Source organism: Anopheles coustani, chromosome 2 (assembly GCF_943734705.1).
Source record: "Anopheles coustani chromosome 2, idAnoCousDA_361_x.2, whole genome shotgun sequence".
NCBI classification, from domain to species: Eukaryota; Metazoa; Arthropoda; class Insecta; order Diptera; family Culicidae; genus Anopheles; species Anopheles coustani.
The window spans coordinates 6,099,698-6,118,100 of NC_071289.1; the positions used below are offsets into that span (position 1 = coordinate 6,099,698).

General features: G+C 46.1%; 1 protein-coding gene across 1 annotated transcript; it reads left to right on the plus strand.

Annotated features, from left to right (window-relative positions):
* Window positions 1-11,528: 11,528 nt before the first annotated feature.
* LOC131267716 (uncharacterized) lies at window positions 11,529-12,650 on the plus strand. The gene is made up of 2 exons (XM_058270657.1): window positions 11,529-12,103; window positions 12,596-12,650. Exons 1-2 carry the CDS (start codon window positions 11,529-11,531, stop codon window positions 12,648-12,650), a joined length of 630 nt encoding a protein of 209 aa, XP_058126640.1.
* Window positions 12,651-18,403: the final 5,753 nt, after the last annotated feature.

The following is an 18,403-nucleotide window of genomic DNA, read 5'->3' on the forward strand; positions in this document are numbered from 1 at the left end:
CCATCACCACACCGGCTTCATAACGTTGTTAAGAAGGGCTTCCGTTCCAAGATTTCGGCTCGTTGACTTCCGATCCGGGGGTGACGAAATCCGACGCGGAAAAATAGATAACCAATGGAGCGGCTGTATCGCTATCCGAGCGGAAAATCAACCACAAGGGTCCGTCCGTTCGTTGTTGGCAGCTTCGCCAGGGGCCCGTGGGAATGTCTTCCGCCTCGACGCCCCGATCAAAACATCGCACATTGTCGGCAAAACCCTTCGAACAACGGTACGAAGCCGGAAAGATATTGACGGATACCATGATGGGGGTATTACACTTCCGTTCGGGGGGGTTTTCCTTTTTTGGGATTCTGGCTTTTCGAAGGCTCTTCTAGGAAGCGCATCCTTTTTCCACGGAGCGTTTGCTGGTAAACGACTTACGACAATTTCGTATCGGAAGCTTACGCCCCCTCCCCCTCCGGAAAATGCCCAACCGGGTGGAGGCTGCCTGGAAGGGGATGTCTTTTTAGCCGATAATGGCTTCGGAGCGTAAAGAGCTTAGGCGCATTAAGAATGTTTTGCACAGGAGTGTGTTTTGTTTTGCTTCACCAAACGCTTTTTCCCTTGTTATCCTACACGCATACAACAGGAAGTGATACGCTAGAGGATCCGGTTAGGATGTATTTTCATGAGCCTTTCTAAACACTAAACAGAATGTTCTTATTTTACTCTTTCTAGACTTTCTTTTCATATGCTTTGTAAGAATGTTTTAAATGCATTTTAATTACTATTTTAAATAATTTTTATATTTAAACTCAATGTCTGTGCCTCTCCACATGCCCAAGCTCTCCTTAACTTTCCTCAAAATTGTACTTAATTCATCCCGGAAATAAATCCAATCTACTGCCCGCCATCCAACACCCCAAACGCGTGGCTTCAGAGGCAAACAAAAAAGGAAATTAAACGCCCACAGCCCATTAAGCAACACTTACCCCGACTGCGCTGCGTGCTGGCCGCCCTTAACTCAACGGATATCCGATTAACTTGGCGTACCCAGTACGCTTTTGCCGGTGAGCTCGTCCGACTGACGGACACGATACCGAAACACGTGGATCAGCTGAGATTTTGGGCAAAATGTTGCAGAGCGATCGCCGCTACCCTTCCGCACGGTACGCACTGTTGCACCCTAGCCCCGGGCACATACGTGCCAACACACACATATCCCGAGACACACACACCGATTAACGGACGACACGGTACGGTGCAGCTCGAGTGGAGTGCAATAACTTTTCTCCCGTGCGGCACTGAATCATGCTCACTGACCCCATAAATCACGCTCAATTTCCGGTGCACGATGCACTCGAGAAACGGCCGTGGGTTTGTGTGTGTGTGTGTCTGTGTGTGGGAAGCAGTGTGATACTGCTTTATGTTGAAAGGACGAGGCTGAAAAAAGGCAGAAGTTTGCATCGGGAGTTTTGGAGTATTTTTTTGTCGTGCTCCAGATGTTTTTAATAAACAGAAGGTTTCACTCACATTCACTACAAAGTACGACAAAAACTAAGAAAAACTCCATCGTAGGACCGCTTTTGGCTTTTTCCCAATGCCAACTTTGGGTTCACATTACACCGGCTTCGCAAACGAACGCATATCGTATCATTGTTCGGGATCCAAGTAAACAGTTCTCCCTTTTCGAGCCAACACCAGCCAACCTTAGCGCTAATATCGTTCGGCGGAACGATGAACAAATTATTAATAATCCCCGCCAACCATTATCGGAGATATCGTATCGCATCGTCACGGTATCGTTTTCCCGTTGACGCCATCGGGCGCCTACACCAGCGCCATAATTGACGCCATCGGCAGCAACTTCATCGTCTCGAAGCGCGTGGTGCGTGTATCGCGCGCGCTTTCGGTTATCGTCATCCGGGAAATCGGGTGTTTTTATTTCTACATGGCGTTGGCGTTCGGTCGCCTCAGATCCTCCCCCCACTCGCTATCCAGCCCTTGGCGATGATCGCTTTGGCCGTGGAGGAATATCTTTAATCGGATTATGTTTTCATTATTGAATTAATTATTCACTTCCGCCGCACGAGCAGAGAGTTGGCGCTCTTCCACAGGACGGGTCCGCACTTCCGGCGATTGTTTTGATTTATTTTTCATTTGCCTCCCAGCGCCGGGAAAGTGGAAGGATATCCAGCAGCATCTATCGGAATTAGACTTAAAGTGGATTGTGTTGGGGGGGTTGTTTTTCCTGCTTTTTCGCCTGCTCGAAGATTACCGATTATCGTTTATGGAAGTCATAAATACACGCGAAATGCCAGACGCGCACAAAAACAACACCAATCAGTGTGTTTGTGTGTGTATATGTGTGTGTTTGTCTGTGTGCTTAGCACGTCCTTCCACGCCAGCGTAGCGTAACCTATTTATTCCGACCACTTCTGCCCGGCAACTCTATCGGATGTCAATCTGCCAGCGTGCGCTTCCGACGACGGTTCGACACTCCTCGAGTGCCGCGAACCGGAATGACAGCAATCTGTCTATTATCTCACGACCGGACCGTTTGCTCATTGTCAATCTGCACCGCACGCCAGCTGCTCACTCACCGTCGATGCCCGGAAGGAAAAACATCCGGCTTTATTTTTCCGTTTTCCCCGAGCGTACCGGGGGGACGCACAAATCTCTACTATGAATAATTAATCATCTTTATGGTGTGCGCGGCTGCTATTCGTCACTGCTGTGTGTGTGTGCGGGTACACGCTGTGGGCGACTGGGTATGGATATTTATCTCACTTGCTGCTGTTTTCTTTTTCTCCAGCCCAACCACCACCCAGCCCACCGGCATGGAAAGTCGGAGAAAAATATGCACAAATTATACGGCCACGAGGAAGCTGGACCAGATGCTGGCAAAACTAACCCCCTTCACCCGACGGAACTAGGGCATCCTCGGCCCCTCGAAAAGGGACCGACTTCGCACACAAAACGTCAAAACGCGGAACGCGTCACGGCGACCGGCGCACGGAACGTACAGAACACATCCGCCCAGAGCGAGCGACACGTTGGAACTGGTTTTTCCCGATCGGCGTCCGAGCGCATTCCCGGAACTACGAACGCCGACGTGGCCCGAACGAGGCGATCCCCGAACGCCAGCATCCTTTAACAGGCACGCTTTTCCGAAACCGGGGTTTTCACTCTCACCGGACGCCGAAGGATTGTTTTTCACCGAACGCACACAAAGCGGCGAAAAGCGCAGGACAAGGCTGCCGAAATACCGTGGAAAACATTCGTGCACGAATCGCTAACGAAACGGAGCACCCACACACAGCGGGAATGTTCGTGTTCCCTTGGGGGAGAGCGTGAGTGTACGATGTGGCTGCGTACTTTGTTTTTCTCACGCGGTAAAGGATCCTTCACGCTCGTGAGTGCGCTAACGTGCTTGTATTTATCTCGGCGCGTCTCGTGAATGTGTAAATATTTGGAATCTGGCCAAGTCTGTTGTCTTTGGAAGAGGCACAACTAACAACAGAAAATTTTTCGGATATTTATAATCACATGAGCAGAAGTGTTCACAAGTGAGATAAAGTTCTCACTGGTTCCAACTGAATGTGAGAATTCGTTCATGCTATGATAAAAACATTGGAATGAAAATGATCCATACGCAAATACAACGTGGGATTGTCTCAACATTCTTTGAGGATGTTATGAATTCCAAACTGTATCAATCAGCTAAAATTAAGGTATTATTTATGTCGTTTTATCTATCTTTTTCAATCTGAAATGGTTAGTTTACCAATCATTTACTGAACCAAAAATCTTTAAATATTTTTACAAGCAAGGTAAGAAGTATTCCCTCACGCTAATCTATCGGTGTTGCTGAGTACGCTTCATTCGCGTTTGGATGATTCGAGGAGTAAAAAAACTTTTCTTTTCTACTAGCCTTGCCTTCATGTCTTCATTGTACGCACACCTGATCCTTTGCACGAGAGGCTACTTTGTTGGCCGATTGTTAGCGCCACTGTAGTCCCTGGAGAAAATAAATCGTAAAAACTGTTTTAACTTCTGCTTTTGCCTTGTTGTTTTCTTCTGCTCTTCGTCCGACGAACGTGTTTGTGTGTGTGTGCTGCTGTCGTTTAACCGTGGCTTTGAAGTTGACTAGGATTTTATGCTTTCCTCTTTCTCTAGACTTAACGTCCACCGCCCACTGCAGCCCCGCTTTTCCCTCCCGTGCACCGATTTAACTTCCCATTTGGCCACTCACCACAGCAGCAGCCATGCCACATTCGTTGCACTTTTTGACCGAGCAAAGGCATTCTTTTGAAGAGTTTGTAATGCCCCCGCGGGCTCCAGGCGAATACCCGTCGGGAGCATAAACTTGCGTTCAGCATCCGCCAGCCGAAAGAAGGGCTGGGGGGACACCGAGCGGATGTATAGTCTGCACCTTGGGACGCTTAAGGGTGTGCTTTCTTTTATTCCTGTGCACCCTGTACTCTGCCTTTTCGTTTGCAATTTGTATGTGGACTTGTGCACGCGTTGCATTCACTGCCGGTTTTCCCCCACTGTTCCAACGCGACTTGCGTCTCATTAGCTTGTGTAACAGCTTCAACAGAGTGCTTTTGCAAAATGGGTCCAGTTAAAGATGCCATTACAAGTTCGCCGAAAAGAATGTAGCAAATTGTTGTGGTGTCCATTCTACGCAACCAAAGAGCAGCATTGTTTCTGGACAAGTAATTCGGGCGATTATTTTTAAATTGATCGTGAGTTATTTTCCCATCACGCCAACATTATTTCGTGGTATTTGAACGGAGCTTATACCCACACTGGTGGCGTTTAGACCAAACGCTCTTCCCACCAATTATTCGTATGCTTACAGCTAAATACCATGTCCCAAAATAGCTCCCTGATAATACCCATCCTTCTTGTCCTTTCCACTGGAGTAAGACATCAGCATTCCCCCGAGTAGAAAGGAAGCGAAAGCTACTCGGAAGCTGTGGACACAAACACCCGAAAACATGTGCGACGAGTGCAAAAGACGGCGATCTCTCCCGTGCCGTATATAAATCGTTCCCCAGACGGTGTCGACGGCCAAAATAATGGCTCATAATAATCGCATTATTTTCACCGGAATGGGAATTAAAAACATATCGACAGTGAACGTTTGCTTTCCCCGGGTGAAGAAATTCCCTCCCGGGCCCACGGTTTCTTTTGTTGGCGAGGCACATGGCACGGAACTTACGGCCTACCGCATGCGGAAAAATTGTCGTGATAAGTGCTGATGACACATTCATAGCTTGAAATATGTTGAGGTGGAGAGGATTTAAGACAAAAAGAAAAACAAACCTTCGTGAGCCAAATAAACAAATAATAAAGTGAATTTTGTCACATGAGCTCGGGGGTGATACAAAAGCGAGCAGATGTTTCTTGCATTTTATGATCTTCTTTTGAAGTTTTTACCGAGTTTTACATTCCTATTTTATATTTTTTTTCTGATTTGGCTCATCCTGTACTGTTTTGATGCTTCATTCATGCTATGCTACTTCGTTAACAAGTTTTTCATAAGCACATGAATACTTAAGTGCTTTTTAATAATCCGTCATGCAACTAAACGAACCCCACCTTTCATGGATACCTACAGAGTGCAACTTCCATTAGCAAAAAAAAATCTCTCTAAAGAATATCCATAGTTTCTCGATGACACAAGTGCACTTCTGTTACCTTCCGATTGGATTATCCCGGTGGACGGCTAGTTGTGAGCTGTGCGGAAAAGCGGAGGAAAAAAGAAAACTGCTTATCTTTAAATAACGCTCCATCGGTGTGTAGATACGTAAGTGTAGCTCGAACTCCTTAAGCCCCTCTTGAACTTCATCGAGGGCTGGAAAAATCTAAGTTCTCGGCGTCCTGGGCGCTCGCCGGTCTCGCTGGTGCGACTTTTAATCTCGAAACAACCATCCCTCGAGCTCGCCCCTAGCGGATTTAACCGACAAAAGTTTATCCACTATTAAAAACCTAATAAAAAAAAGGGAAGGAGATTGGATGAGAAACGGCAAGGGTGGACGAGAGTACGCAAGAGTCCAACGCAAGTAATGCTTCGTGTACATTAATGGCAATTGATGAATGACATTTTTATGGAGGGCCACTTCTCCGGACCGGCTGTGGCGTCGCTCATTCCCCCCGGCACTAATACTTCTCGGGGAGTACTTTTTTACGACTCTTGCTACCCTTACTTTAAACTCGCTCGTTTAAGGGGGGCCCCACCGGTGCAGGGCTAAGGGTGCCCGGGCTAGACGGATGCGGATGGCCGGCTGGTGAGACGGAAACGATCGGACAACTTTCCAGCGGGACAGAGAAAATCGCTGCTTCCCCCATTTCCGTGTTGCTTCCGGTTGGTTTATTTTTGTTGTTCCACCACGAATGTCACCCCATCCGTGCACTGGTTGACGCTGTTGGTTCCCCTGTTGCTACTAAAGACATTAAAAATATGTTCCCTCCACTACTGGCCGCTTTCCTTTTTGCTTCCAGTGCTCGGCGCTAACTCCCCAGGAGCAGAGTTTAACGGCGGTACGGTTCCGCTGCGGGAGCTTTCCGGGAAATATTTAACACAAGTCCAGCCAGCACCGACCGGAGCGTGGCACGACTCGGAGTTGGCATTCGTACGCTGCTGTCCCTTACTCCAGCTCCGGAAGCTGGGGATTTCTTGTTTTCCCCTTGTTGATTTAAAAGGAAGCGCGGGTGAGAAAGAAAAATACGGAACTAATTAAATTTTATGCTTTTTAAATAGAAAGTTTCCGCGAATCTCTCGACGACTCGACTCTTCAAGAGAAAGCTCTTGCTGCAGGGATCTTGAATCCTCGATTTTCAGTAGACCCCCCTGGAAGAGAGGATAATGCTTCTTCCAGTTTATATTTATCGTTTAATAATGCAATGATTTTCTTTTTTTTAATAGAATAAACATAACTACACGACTTCATTGGCATTCGTCTACAGAAATAGCGTAAAAATTAGTCATTTTAAATAACCATAGGTACACTTCATGTAAGTCATTTAATAGCCCGTAAAGATGATTTCAATTCTATTGTAAACGAGAAAGCCAGGGCGATTGATAACGAATAAGCTCATTTTCATTCTCACTCTACTTAGATAACCGGAAATCATTAAGCAACGATCGTGAAAAAGGATCTGCCTCGCTTGGAAAATTGATTTCGGGTCATCCGCAGGAAAACATCTAATTTACCTTCTCCATTAGTTTTCCGAAACTCAAATCCTACGCTAAGAATCCTCAAACTGTTCCTTGTCTGGAGGGGAAAGAAAAAAGTGTTCATAATTCATGAACCTCAGTGCCCGCCCAATAAACAAAGTATCTTGCCCAAAGAAATCGAAACCTCTGCTTACAAATGAAAACCTCATTTCGACGGTTAGAAACACCTTTTCCGTTTTATTCGTTTTACCACTTTTTCTAACACGATGTTGTTGAAGAGGAAACGGTGCGCAAATTCAACAGCCCCGGTTAGAGCTCGGGCAGTTTATTTTATGTTTATTTCCACCAATCTTTTTCCAGTTTCCCTTTCTATCCATTTTATTTTATTTCGTTTCCTTATGGACCCCACATCCCTTTGACATCTTTGAGCGAGCATAACGGTTCTTTCTCTTCCCGCTTTTTCGTCTTGTTCGCTTCCGTTGGGTTCTCTTTGTGCTGTTTTGTTGTCATCGTCAATGGTTCCGTCACTACCTACCCCAAAACACTGCTAACCGGATTGAGCAATAAAAAAGACGAACAACATTGCGACCCTCGTACCATTCGTTTCCCTGCCCCATTCGGAACAACATTCCACTTCGAGGAGTTTTTTTTCCGAAACATCCCCATCCAAGGGCAGAAACCAAAGGCCCCAAGCAACATAACGGGGGAGGGGGGGGGGGGGGACACAGGGCGCCAAGGATACACAAACAAAGCCAAACATGGTCCTCTCCCGGCCGGCTGCCAGCTGTCGATGGGCGGAAAACCCGGCGGGGTTGAAAATGAACCGGTTATTTTCACGCCCTTGACTTTCCCCAATTCGTCACCGAATCGATGAGGTGGGGAAGGGGTCGGGACGTCGAGGGGGTGGGGAAAATCTCTAAGTGTAATGTTTGTAGCCCGGATTGCCGGTTGTTCATTGCCAGCTGTCTCCGGAGATCCGGAAAAGTTGGGCGGAAGCTTTTCCCTGCCGTCGGGTGGTCCTTTTTTATTGCATTTTTAATTTTATCTCTTTTTCGATGAGATAAAAGTGTATCGAGTGTTGTCGGTCTGTCCCCGAGACGGTACCCCTTTTTTCGGGAGGTCGTAAGAAGGGGTGTGAAAATGGATCTCTAACAAATCTCACCCACGGCTTTCACCCCTTGGCACCCCTTTATTCATCCAGCAGCTGGTGCAGGGTTGAAACCTTTTTTTTCGCTATGATTTTCCCGGTGTAAAAATATCAACAAGACCATTTTACGCACGCACTGGAAATAAAATTGGTTTGTTACTGTCCTTCGCTGGCGACAGGGAAGGCAAACAGGAACTGGTGGTGTGAAATTGCACGTTAAAAGCGAAGAAATCCCGGTACCTTCCCCAATCGGTACCATATGAGAGGTGAGGACACATAAACGACACGGTTAAGTGTGAAAATGGGGCGTGGATTGAAAATGGTTAATAAAAAAATCTCACGACCAACACAATAGAGCAATACTGGGGCGGACAGAGCAAGGGTTTATCTGTTCGGAGGGTTCCTCCGGACGACAGCTTTACGGCCTCGTTAAAGGGCTCCTGGTTATGGGGTCAGCCAAATGGTTAACCACTTTCGTGCACACTCTTTTCTGGCGCGCAGAGATTCGAACGAGTTTATGTAAAACTGTCCGGCATTTTGTTCAAATTACACTAATTTGACCGTTTCGTTTGATCACCTGATATCGAGTTTATTACGAATGGAAGCCCAAACAATTAGTATTAACAACTAAGCATATGGCTTTCACGATTAATATAACTATTCAAAAGCGATTTAACTACGATTTTATAAATTGAACAAGCAATTAAGATTATTTATCGGATTTTCCCGGAAACAGTCGTTAAACATTTCTACTTCATGACTAACGACGATTCTCTATCGCTGGCTAACTTAAAAAGCGTTTACATCGTTTGCTTATTGCCGGAGTTTCCCAAGGAAGGACTAAAAGCTGGAGCCATTTTCGTCACCGAATGCTTTCCAACTTCTCTAAACTTCTAACCGAACTGACGTCCAAGAGTCGTGTAATTGTCGATGGACGTCGAAGAAGTGATCGTCCCTCTCACACCACTTAACTTTTCACACGGCAGCTGGGCCAAAGAAATGCCCACCACGCCACCGACAACGAACCCTAATCGATTTTCCCTGTCGACGGAAGTGACGTTTGCCGCAACAACAAGTCGAAAAACTTTCCACGCGCGCTCGCGGTGCGTTATTTTGGCTTTCGTTTGACCGATTTATTTCGGCAAACAAACTGCCCAAAATTCCCCCGGGAACCGCGTGAAACTCGCTGAGGATGGGGGTGTTTTCCACCGGCATGGAAAACCCACCAGCACAGCAGCCGATCGCAAGTGGTCGTCAAAGTTCGCCACGCCAAAGTGCTCGATGGGCGGTGTGCTTTCCCCGACTTCCTTGCCCGCTTCATCGTATCACTGCCATTATTATGGACATTTCCACTTGTTCTCCATTTCGTTCCCCATCCTCACACCCCCGGCAGCATCCATCCTCCTATGGGCGGGTGGAAAAAAAACACATAACACAACCATCCCGAAATTGGCCAAATCGACGCGTGTCCTGCTATTAACGTGGAACAATTATTGAATTGGTTGCAATCAAACGGGCGGCCGTAAATTTCCAAACCCACCGGCCGCCCACCACCCTCCTCCAGCTTGTTTCGCCCGGCACTTCAGGAATGGACGGCCCTCGAAGCGCGCGCGTTTAATGTGCGAAGGTATCGTGGCGGGGCTGGCGAGCAGATAAAAGCGTCGATGTTGGCTGTCGAAGCGACGCTATTCGAAGAATCAATCCGACCATAAATCGTTACACTTACCCTCTCTTCGTCCACGCAGCCCCCTTCCCCACCGAACGACCGTTATTTTTATCCCTCCATCTCTCTTTTCCTTTAACATCATCATCGGACGGTTTTTGTTACCGGTAATTAACAACATATTTTCGCTTACCGGACCCTTGCTACGAGTTTCGTCCGCTTGACGTCAGATTGCACGTGCAACACTTGTAATTCTATTTTCGCGTTGCCGAGCATTTCGCCACCCAGCTTTTCCGCTTTTTCCGCGGTACATTTTGCTTTAAGTTGCTACGTTCGGCGGCTGCTGAAGTAGTAGCGTCACCGGTCTATGAGGGCTTTTTTTTACGGCTCAACGGTCATAAAGCTCGTCACCGGCGTTGGCATGGCGTCAGAGAATGGTGTGTGTGTGTGTATGTGTTCACCATTCAACGACATGAGGGACAGAAGGATCCTGCAAGAGCCGAAAATACGTGAACATTTCGACCCACTAATGCTCATGTGTGTCCGCGGCACATAACACTCGCCATTATTTTCCTATTAAAAATGTAACTGACCCAAAATGAGAATCTAATACCCCCCGGCTCGGGTGGAACGAGAGGGGAGAGGAAGAGAGATAGGAAACCATCATCCTTGAGGGGTTCCTGGTTTTTTGGTTCCTGCCCCACCCGCCCCGCCGGCGATGTTACGTGATCCGGGCCGGGGCTCGATATGGGGAAACATTAATATTTCATACATTAACTGACCATCACCCAGCGCTGCAGTCGAACGACGCAATGTTGTTGGCGGGCAAAACGCCACATCCTTCCAGCTCTTTAGCGCGTTCTCGTTGGGCTAAATTTACTGCCTCGTTGCTCCGTGGGAGATGGACCGCGAGGTGCGTCGGCAGGCCGGGGGGGAGGGTTTACCGGGGACAAAGTGGGCTATTTTTCGGACCGTTTTGAACTTCCCGGTAACATCGGCTTGGGCAGCACGTACGCTCAGGCTGGTTGACGGAATGGTCAAGCTTTGGGGGCTTAATTTGTGGTGACAATTTGATGACTTGGCGATTACTTTAATAACGTACGCAAGAGTACTTATTGTTGAACGGAGCTAGGATTATATTTATAGATGATTTCAATTCTCGTGGAAATGTATCTCGTCCAAAGCCAAAGAAAGGATAATTTGGAATTGAGAATTTGCAGAGATCTATGTGAAGATTCAGTTTGTTTTCCAAAATGAATCATAGTAGGGGTTATCATGAAATCGTCGTTTCGTTTTAGCGGTCGCTAAAGGCGCTCATTCGTCGTTAAGGGTGCTCATTTGTTCATTATAATGAACTTTTAGCGACTGAAATGAACAAATGAGCACCTTTAGCGACCGCTAAAACGAAACGACGATTTCATGATAACCCCTAGTAGGTTGGATGTGCTACCAACTTGTTTACTTTGGTTACATCGAGTCATCCTTGAACTGAACTGTCAAAGTCCTATTTTACCTTCATCTAACCATCCCGTTTCAAAATCATCTTCACAATGGTGTTTGTGTTACGATTCCTGCGGACTCGAATTGGCAAACTTCACGAGTTTCTTCTTCGAAACAGTAAAAGGCTTCTGATATCTTCGCTACTCCTAGGCCTCGCCACGGGAATTCTTCACTGGCTATCCATCCGCTATCCGGCGCTCCCGAGGCAGCTCCAGGAAAACCTTCGCACCTTTCCGGTGCAAATCGCTTTCTGCGCGTTGTCACTCCTGTCCTTAGGAATCATGCTATCGGTCAGGCTGTACAAGCGTCACCTCGCGGTCAAAGCACGCCGAGTCCGATCCGCCATCCGGCAACGCTACATCGACTACATCGTGCTCTGTTTGATGGTGAGCGTGGCCAACTCGGGCCGTCGGCATCTTCAGTCGCCCGACAAGGAAGGACTCACTGTGACGCAGCTGGAATGCTACCGGCGGGAAATCGAAGCAGCCATCAGTCGGTTCCGGGTCCGCGCGAGAAAGCTTCTATACGAACCGCCCGCCTCGGTGACCTCATCGACGCCCTTCCTCGAGCGCTACTTCCGACTTGACGGCGAACACTTTGGGGAAGAGATCCTTACCCTCAAACGGTCTGTAGGGGTTATCATGAAATCGTCGTTTCGTTTTAGCGGTCGCTAAAGGTGCTCATTTGTTCATTTCAGTCGCTAAAAGTTCATTATAATGAACAAATGAGCACCCTTAGCGACGAATGAGCGCCTTTAGCGACCGCTAAAACGAAACGACGATTTCATGATAACCCCTTGTGTTTTGGGTGACAATAGGGGTTATCATGAAATCGTCGTTTCGTTTTAGCGGTCGCTAAAGCTGCTCATTTGTTCATTTCAGTCGCTAAAAGTTCATTATAATGAGCAAATGAGCACCCTTAGCGACGAATGAGCGCCTTTAGCGACCGCTAAAACGAAACGACGATTTCATGATAACCCCTAATGTCCGTTAATTTCAACCAAACTTCAATCCCTCCCTTTGAACATTTCTCGTCCTCCTAAATATCTCGCCCTGTATAGCCATTTTTCGATATCACTTATCAGGCTCATTCTCTTCTGTCTCCTTTTTTTCCATAGAGACGCCAACTCACTGGTGAACGTACCGGCCATCAAAGGCTTGCTGGATTGCTAGAAACCTGTCGAAACGACTCCATTCCGACTCCCGGAAAAGAAGCCTCCCTGAACGAACGAGGATTGCGCAGCGCCAGCATAAATTCAAACTCGAATCAATTAAGAGATTATCAAATAAGCATTGCCGGATGTTTGATTTATGTTCTGGTCGATTTTACGGACTGCTTCGGAATCGTTTGGCATGTCTTTACTCATCGCAATCGGTTGCTCGTTGCGTTTGGTCTGCTGTTCGCTTTCATCTTGCGTTTTTCTTCCAGCCAGAGAGACTCTATGGTCCATTGCGGAAAAAGGTGAGTCTAATAGAGAATCAATACCGTCTCTGGAAATGGGGAAGCAAAACTTGGACCTTTTTTCTGTTGCCAAAATTAAACGAACCAATCGTACTCGGAGTTCAGTGTTTGGACAGTGTCGATTCAAATGATGGAAAAATCTGGCCCAAGTATCAATGCTGATTAAATCAAAGCCCTGCCGTACTGTTTGGTGTGTCAAGAATCGGTTCGGATCGTTGTCACTCGATTGCTATCCAATTTATTTCTCTTTGATGACCGAACGACTGTCATCGTGCTTTGTTCACGGTGCCTACCATCGCTCCTAAGCCAATTAAAGACGAGTTCAGCCACTCTAATTAGGTGCTAATGAAATCAGAAAACTGTACAACACCGAAAAACACTCTTTTTTCGGTCGTTTACTCTGTAATGCTGCCGCTACTACACAGAAGTAACATAAAAGATTCATTCCATCTGTTCCACCGTTGGGCTCGATGTGCAAATTGTTTCTTAAATAACAACTAATAACCGTACCAGCTGACCGCGGCCGAACTCTTGGAGCAGAGTAAAAGTGTGCCCAAAGTTTTCTCTTCCCGGGCTAACTTTCTTCATCCATTCGTTCTCGTGTTCTGAACCCCGGAAATGGAGACAGCAAAAGCGGTAGCTCCGTCGGAAACCTGCGACAATAAGAAACTCTAGGCCGGGACCATCTCACCATCTGCGAGTGTGAGCAAAAACGTCTGGAAAAGTCGATGGGACGGCTCGGGCCGCGTCATGCCATTGCAGACGTCGCCCGAATCTGGACCAAACATAATTTTAATTAAAAAAGTTTCCCGCTCATTGCACTGTTCAGGCGCGAGCGGATCGGTTGGTTACGTTGTTTGGTCCTGTTTCGCGAACTATGGCAGCTTCAAAGAGTTATTGGAACAACGAATTTGACCGAAACTGCCAACGCGATGGTACGATGCTGCTCGGACCACCTTGGCGGTCTGGAAAGAAATAAAGAAAGCAAGATATACTTTAGAAAAACATCAGCAGGTGGTGCATGAATGGAGCTGAACGAAACGCAAGGAGCATATAAATTAATGAGATATTATGCAGTTGATGCTACGGAGTATCTTTCGTTTACCATATACTCGTCCGAACATCGGTTTTGCGACTGCCTTGTGGATTACCATCGTGTTGGTTTCGTGAATCATTTGCTGCCGAGTGTCGCTCGATTTCTTTTGAGATCTGCTTTTGACAATTCTTAATTCATTTTCTTCGTAAACCCTTGACCGCTATCATTTTCAGTAGAACTTTCGGATACTTTAGAACAAAAAACTTCCCCGCTGTGTAAAGTACGCACTAAAAAAGTTATAACACGTTCATTTTTCTCTATTTTCGTTTTCATCACGATATTTATAAAAAGCTTTCTGCGCCTAAATGTAGTCTATACTATGCACACGATATTGCAAGTTGGATACAGTGCATATCAAAACAAACGCAAATGCATGATATTTTGTGAATGAAAATTTAAGGTTAGTCATAAAGTAAATGAACTATTAAGGAATAACTGGTGCTGAGCATGCACTAGAATGTAGAAATTAAGTTATTTTTCTTATTGAAAAAGTTAGCTAACCAAGACGTTCAAAATTACTATATCACCCCGCAAATCACTTTTTAGTTACGTCTTCGGTTAAATTTTTTTTATATAACTGCATTTCTTACGAATATCCTGTTTAAATTCAAACCTACCTCTAATCGGTAGTCTGATATCGATTTTTTAATGGTTTGTTATAGTCTCTGTTTCGCGTCAATTAGCGATCGACTCACTCTGCCACCTGCGAATATCGCTCGGACTATCTTTGCCGGACGCCTTCTAATGAACCGTGAGTGGCCTATTCTAATGCGAACATCTTATCAGAAGTTTGCGAACTCAAACTGTTGACTACTGGAGGTTATCAACCGCCACGCCGAACCGGAGCTACCGAAGACAAATGGGAGCAGCCGATGGCTAATGGCCACTGGTATCCGGACACCTCTCTGGTGCCGAAATTTAAAAAAAATAAATCCCAAAAAACACCCGTCTTACCTCGGCCGGAGGTCGTTACATCACGCGTGCGAAAGAAAAGTCGACGCAAGGTCGCGCGTTTGTGGGATGAGAAATGATTCGTATACTCTTGTCACTGCCCGAAGCTAGTGGGGCGAAGAAACTGCGGTTCAGAAATTATTGTTATTAAATATCTCCACCTCCATCCGCTCATGATGAGCTCATGAAGAGGCGCTCCTAAGTCCGGTCGTCGCAGCCGGTTTGACACAACACTCCTTCCAACAAGTTCAACACTTCGGTGTTCGGTTCATCTATCTCTCAAGATGGCCCCAAACAATGTGTTTATCAAACGGATGTCGAACGGGCTCCAAAAAACCACTGACCAAACCCACTCCTCTTGGACAACTCCTCCTGTGTTTTTTATTCACTTTCAAATCAGAGGCTGGTTGCTCTTCAAAACAAACGCAAAATCTGCTGCGACCGGTTCTACCAGAATGGCAAATGTTGCAGTCTGGCGGAAGTGTTCGACACATTGCGACCATTGGACTTTGGCAAGACTTGAATTCATCAATCTTCGATTCGACGATTGGTTCGAATGTTTACCAAATTTTATTAAAGTTATTGATTATCTTTTGTGATTGCGTGTTTTGTGGGTTTATCCCATGACTCCGCAGAAGGTGTGACTATCAATAAGACATTATAATCCAAGCATGCCACGCTGTATAACGTCAATCCGCACATCCGGCATGATGGCCTAAGGGAACGAGAAATGTTCTCGAAAAGGCTTCAGTCGAATGGCTGTGTTTTTGGTTTTGATGTGTGAATTAAGAGTGATTCTAAAGATTTAAAAACACGATGTAATATATCATTTAATCTTTCAAAAATACATAAAATCGGGTTAAGTATTAGCTAGAATCTATAAACCACCACAATAAAACAATAATTGTTCGTAGAAAAACCTTTAAAATATCTCCAATTTAAAGCAATGAGATTAATTGCGGCTAAATTTGAGCCTCTAAACTCAGCCATTGAGTGTTTAAAAACCCCTCAACAAATCCCCCAAACCATCCCACCGAACCACCAGACCGTAGCATAATCATTACCAAACAACATTCGTCCCCACCGACCCTCTACCCGCCACATCGAGACCCGTTCTCTCTCATCGCACCCGTGAACCGGGCCAACCAACACAGCAACCGGCACCAGCTCCGACCGACCGTTTGCTCCATTCCCAGATGGCCAAATACCGTGGAAAGTTACGAGTGTCGCCTTTTGCGGTAGAAAGAAGCAAAACTCCGGGGGTGAGGGAAAAGGAAATACGGGCGCACCGGCGGGCGCATAATTTGGAGATATTTCTTTACGCGTGCCGGCTAACCCAAGGACATCCATGAAGCCTGCCACAAGACGGCTCGAACGGCGGATGACGAAAGAGTGAGTGATAGGCAACGGTTGCCTTCCTGGCACCGCTAATTAGATTGATAGCAAAAATTGTGTGCCGGAATTCGTTCGGGCAATATTTGCTAGTGCCGGTCGAGAAACATAAAAACGAAGGCTGGCTTATTGCGAGAAAATATTTAGCACTTTAGTAATTGATTAAGGAATCGGCGAAGGTGTCTCCTCAGAGCCAAAGCCAACGCAAACAGATAAAATTTCCGAAATCCAAAACCATAAACAACTTTCATGGTCTTACATAAAACTTCCAAAAAACCACTTTCAATTCCGATCGGGTGTACCTGAAGCGAACGGAATCCATCGGAAATCACTGATAGTTTTAGTGTCAAGCCTACCAGAATTGACCTACATTCCCTCGTCGGACATATTTGAATGGCGTTTGGCGGAGGCCACGTCTGGCAGTACGACGAGTTTTGTGGTGACAGTTCGGGTTTTTTTTTGTTTCTACATACCAAGTGTATTAATTTTGGCTACAGCTCTAGCCTAAGGTGACACCTTACGACGTCGTCAATAGACAAACGACTCTAGTTCCTCATACGCGCAAGCTTTACTACAGTCAAGTTCAGGTTTTAGATAGGATTTGTGAATGTGCATTGATCATTGTTGAAAAACATAGTTGTTTATTGAAAGTGACAGTGTACTACCGCGTTTGTGGCTAGAATCCGTACGATTTTGGAAGGGATGCTAACTCGCGCTCAATGTGAAGTTATCTCGACCGGTGGAATGTTTAATTATCATGCATCAAATCATGCCTCCGGTGTTAGTGCGTGAATCGCACCGAACGTGACGACTCAGTTCACCCGAGAACACCAGAAGGTCTAGGACGTGGTCTGGGCGAAGTTTGACCGCGATCTTCGATAGGCCAATTAGCGCCTCCTTTGGTCTTCGCCATGCGATGGACCGCGATCATGCTAGCCATGTTCAAGGTTTACACACGCATATCACCACCATTTTATTGTCCTATAACCCTTTGGCGATCCGTTGGGTCCAAGATCCGGCGAGGAATTTAAAGCTGAAGAAATACAAACATGCACCGTTGAACTCCGCCAAGTCGCGAACCTTCGCAAGCCCCTAACGTTCGATGAAAAATCGATAAAACAGGTTTTGCGATTCGAAACCATCGCACTCAGCACTCGACAACAAACTCCACCACTTTTTATTCCGCCTAAAACAGGAAGAACTTTGATAGCCTACACACATTTTCAGTCCTCAACTTTGACTTGAAACGGCGGTTTTGCTGATGATGCTTCTATTCAGGGTATCTCCCAAAATCCGCTTCGAGCAACTTCCGCGATCTTGTTTGTGGCTGTTGTTGGCTGATATCGTATTTGTTGCTATTTTTCCCCCCTTCGCCGACTTAAGGTCCACCGAATGGCAGGCCAAATAAAACAGAATCACACCAGTCCGACCGGAAAACGAATCCAACAGCAGTTTCGATTGGCCATTATCTTCACGGTCATCCAGTTTGCGACGCCGGTTGATCGCATTCGTGAAGACAGCATCGCTTCATCCAGACGTCTGAATTGTTTTGGAGATGGCGAAGATTCAAGTTCCAACGCCCAACCGGTGGGCGATCTCGGAGGCGCATTTCATCTCTGGTTTCGACAAAACATTTCGCTAACGAACATTCCTGTTTGATATGTATATTATAATACGGAACCATCTCGAAAACGACACAAAAGATATTTTTCATATCCGATTCGCGTCAATGCGGACTAACGAAGAGGGGTAGAACAAGCTAAAGGAAACTTGCAAATTTTTTGTGTTGGTAGTAGTAAACGAGAGAATCGCAAATTCTTACCATCTTGGTGAGGTTTTGTTTTATTTTTACCTTATTTATTGAAGAACTTTAGCTCTAACGATGTATTACGATAATTTTATGACCGTATCATAATATTAACGGAAGATTCTAATGAATTATTCGGCCATTGAATTTGGATTCTTTTGAAATAATCCTTTTTCTTCTTAGTTACTTATCATTCTCAGACCACCCCAAAATAACTG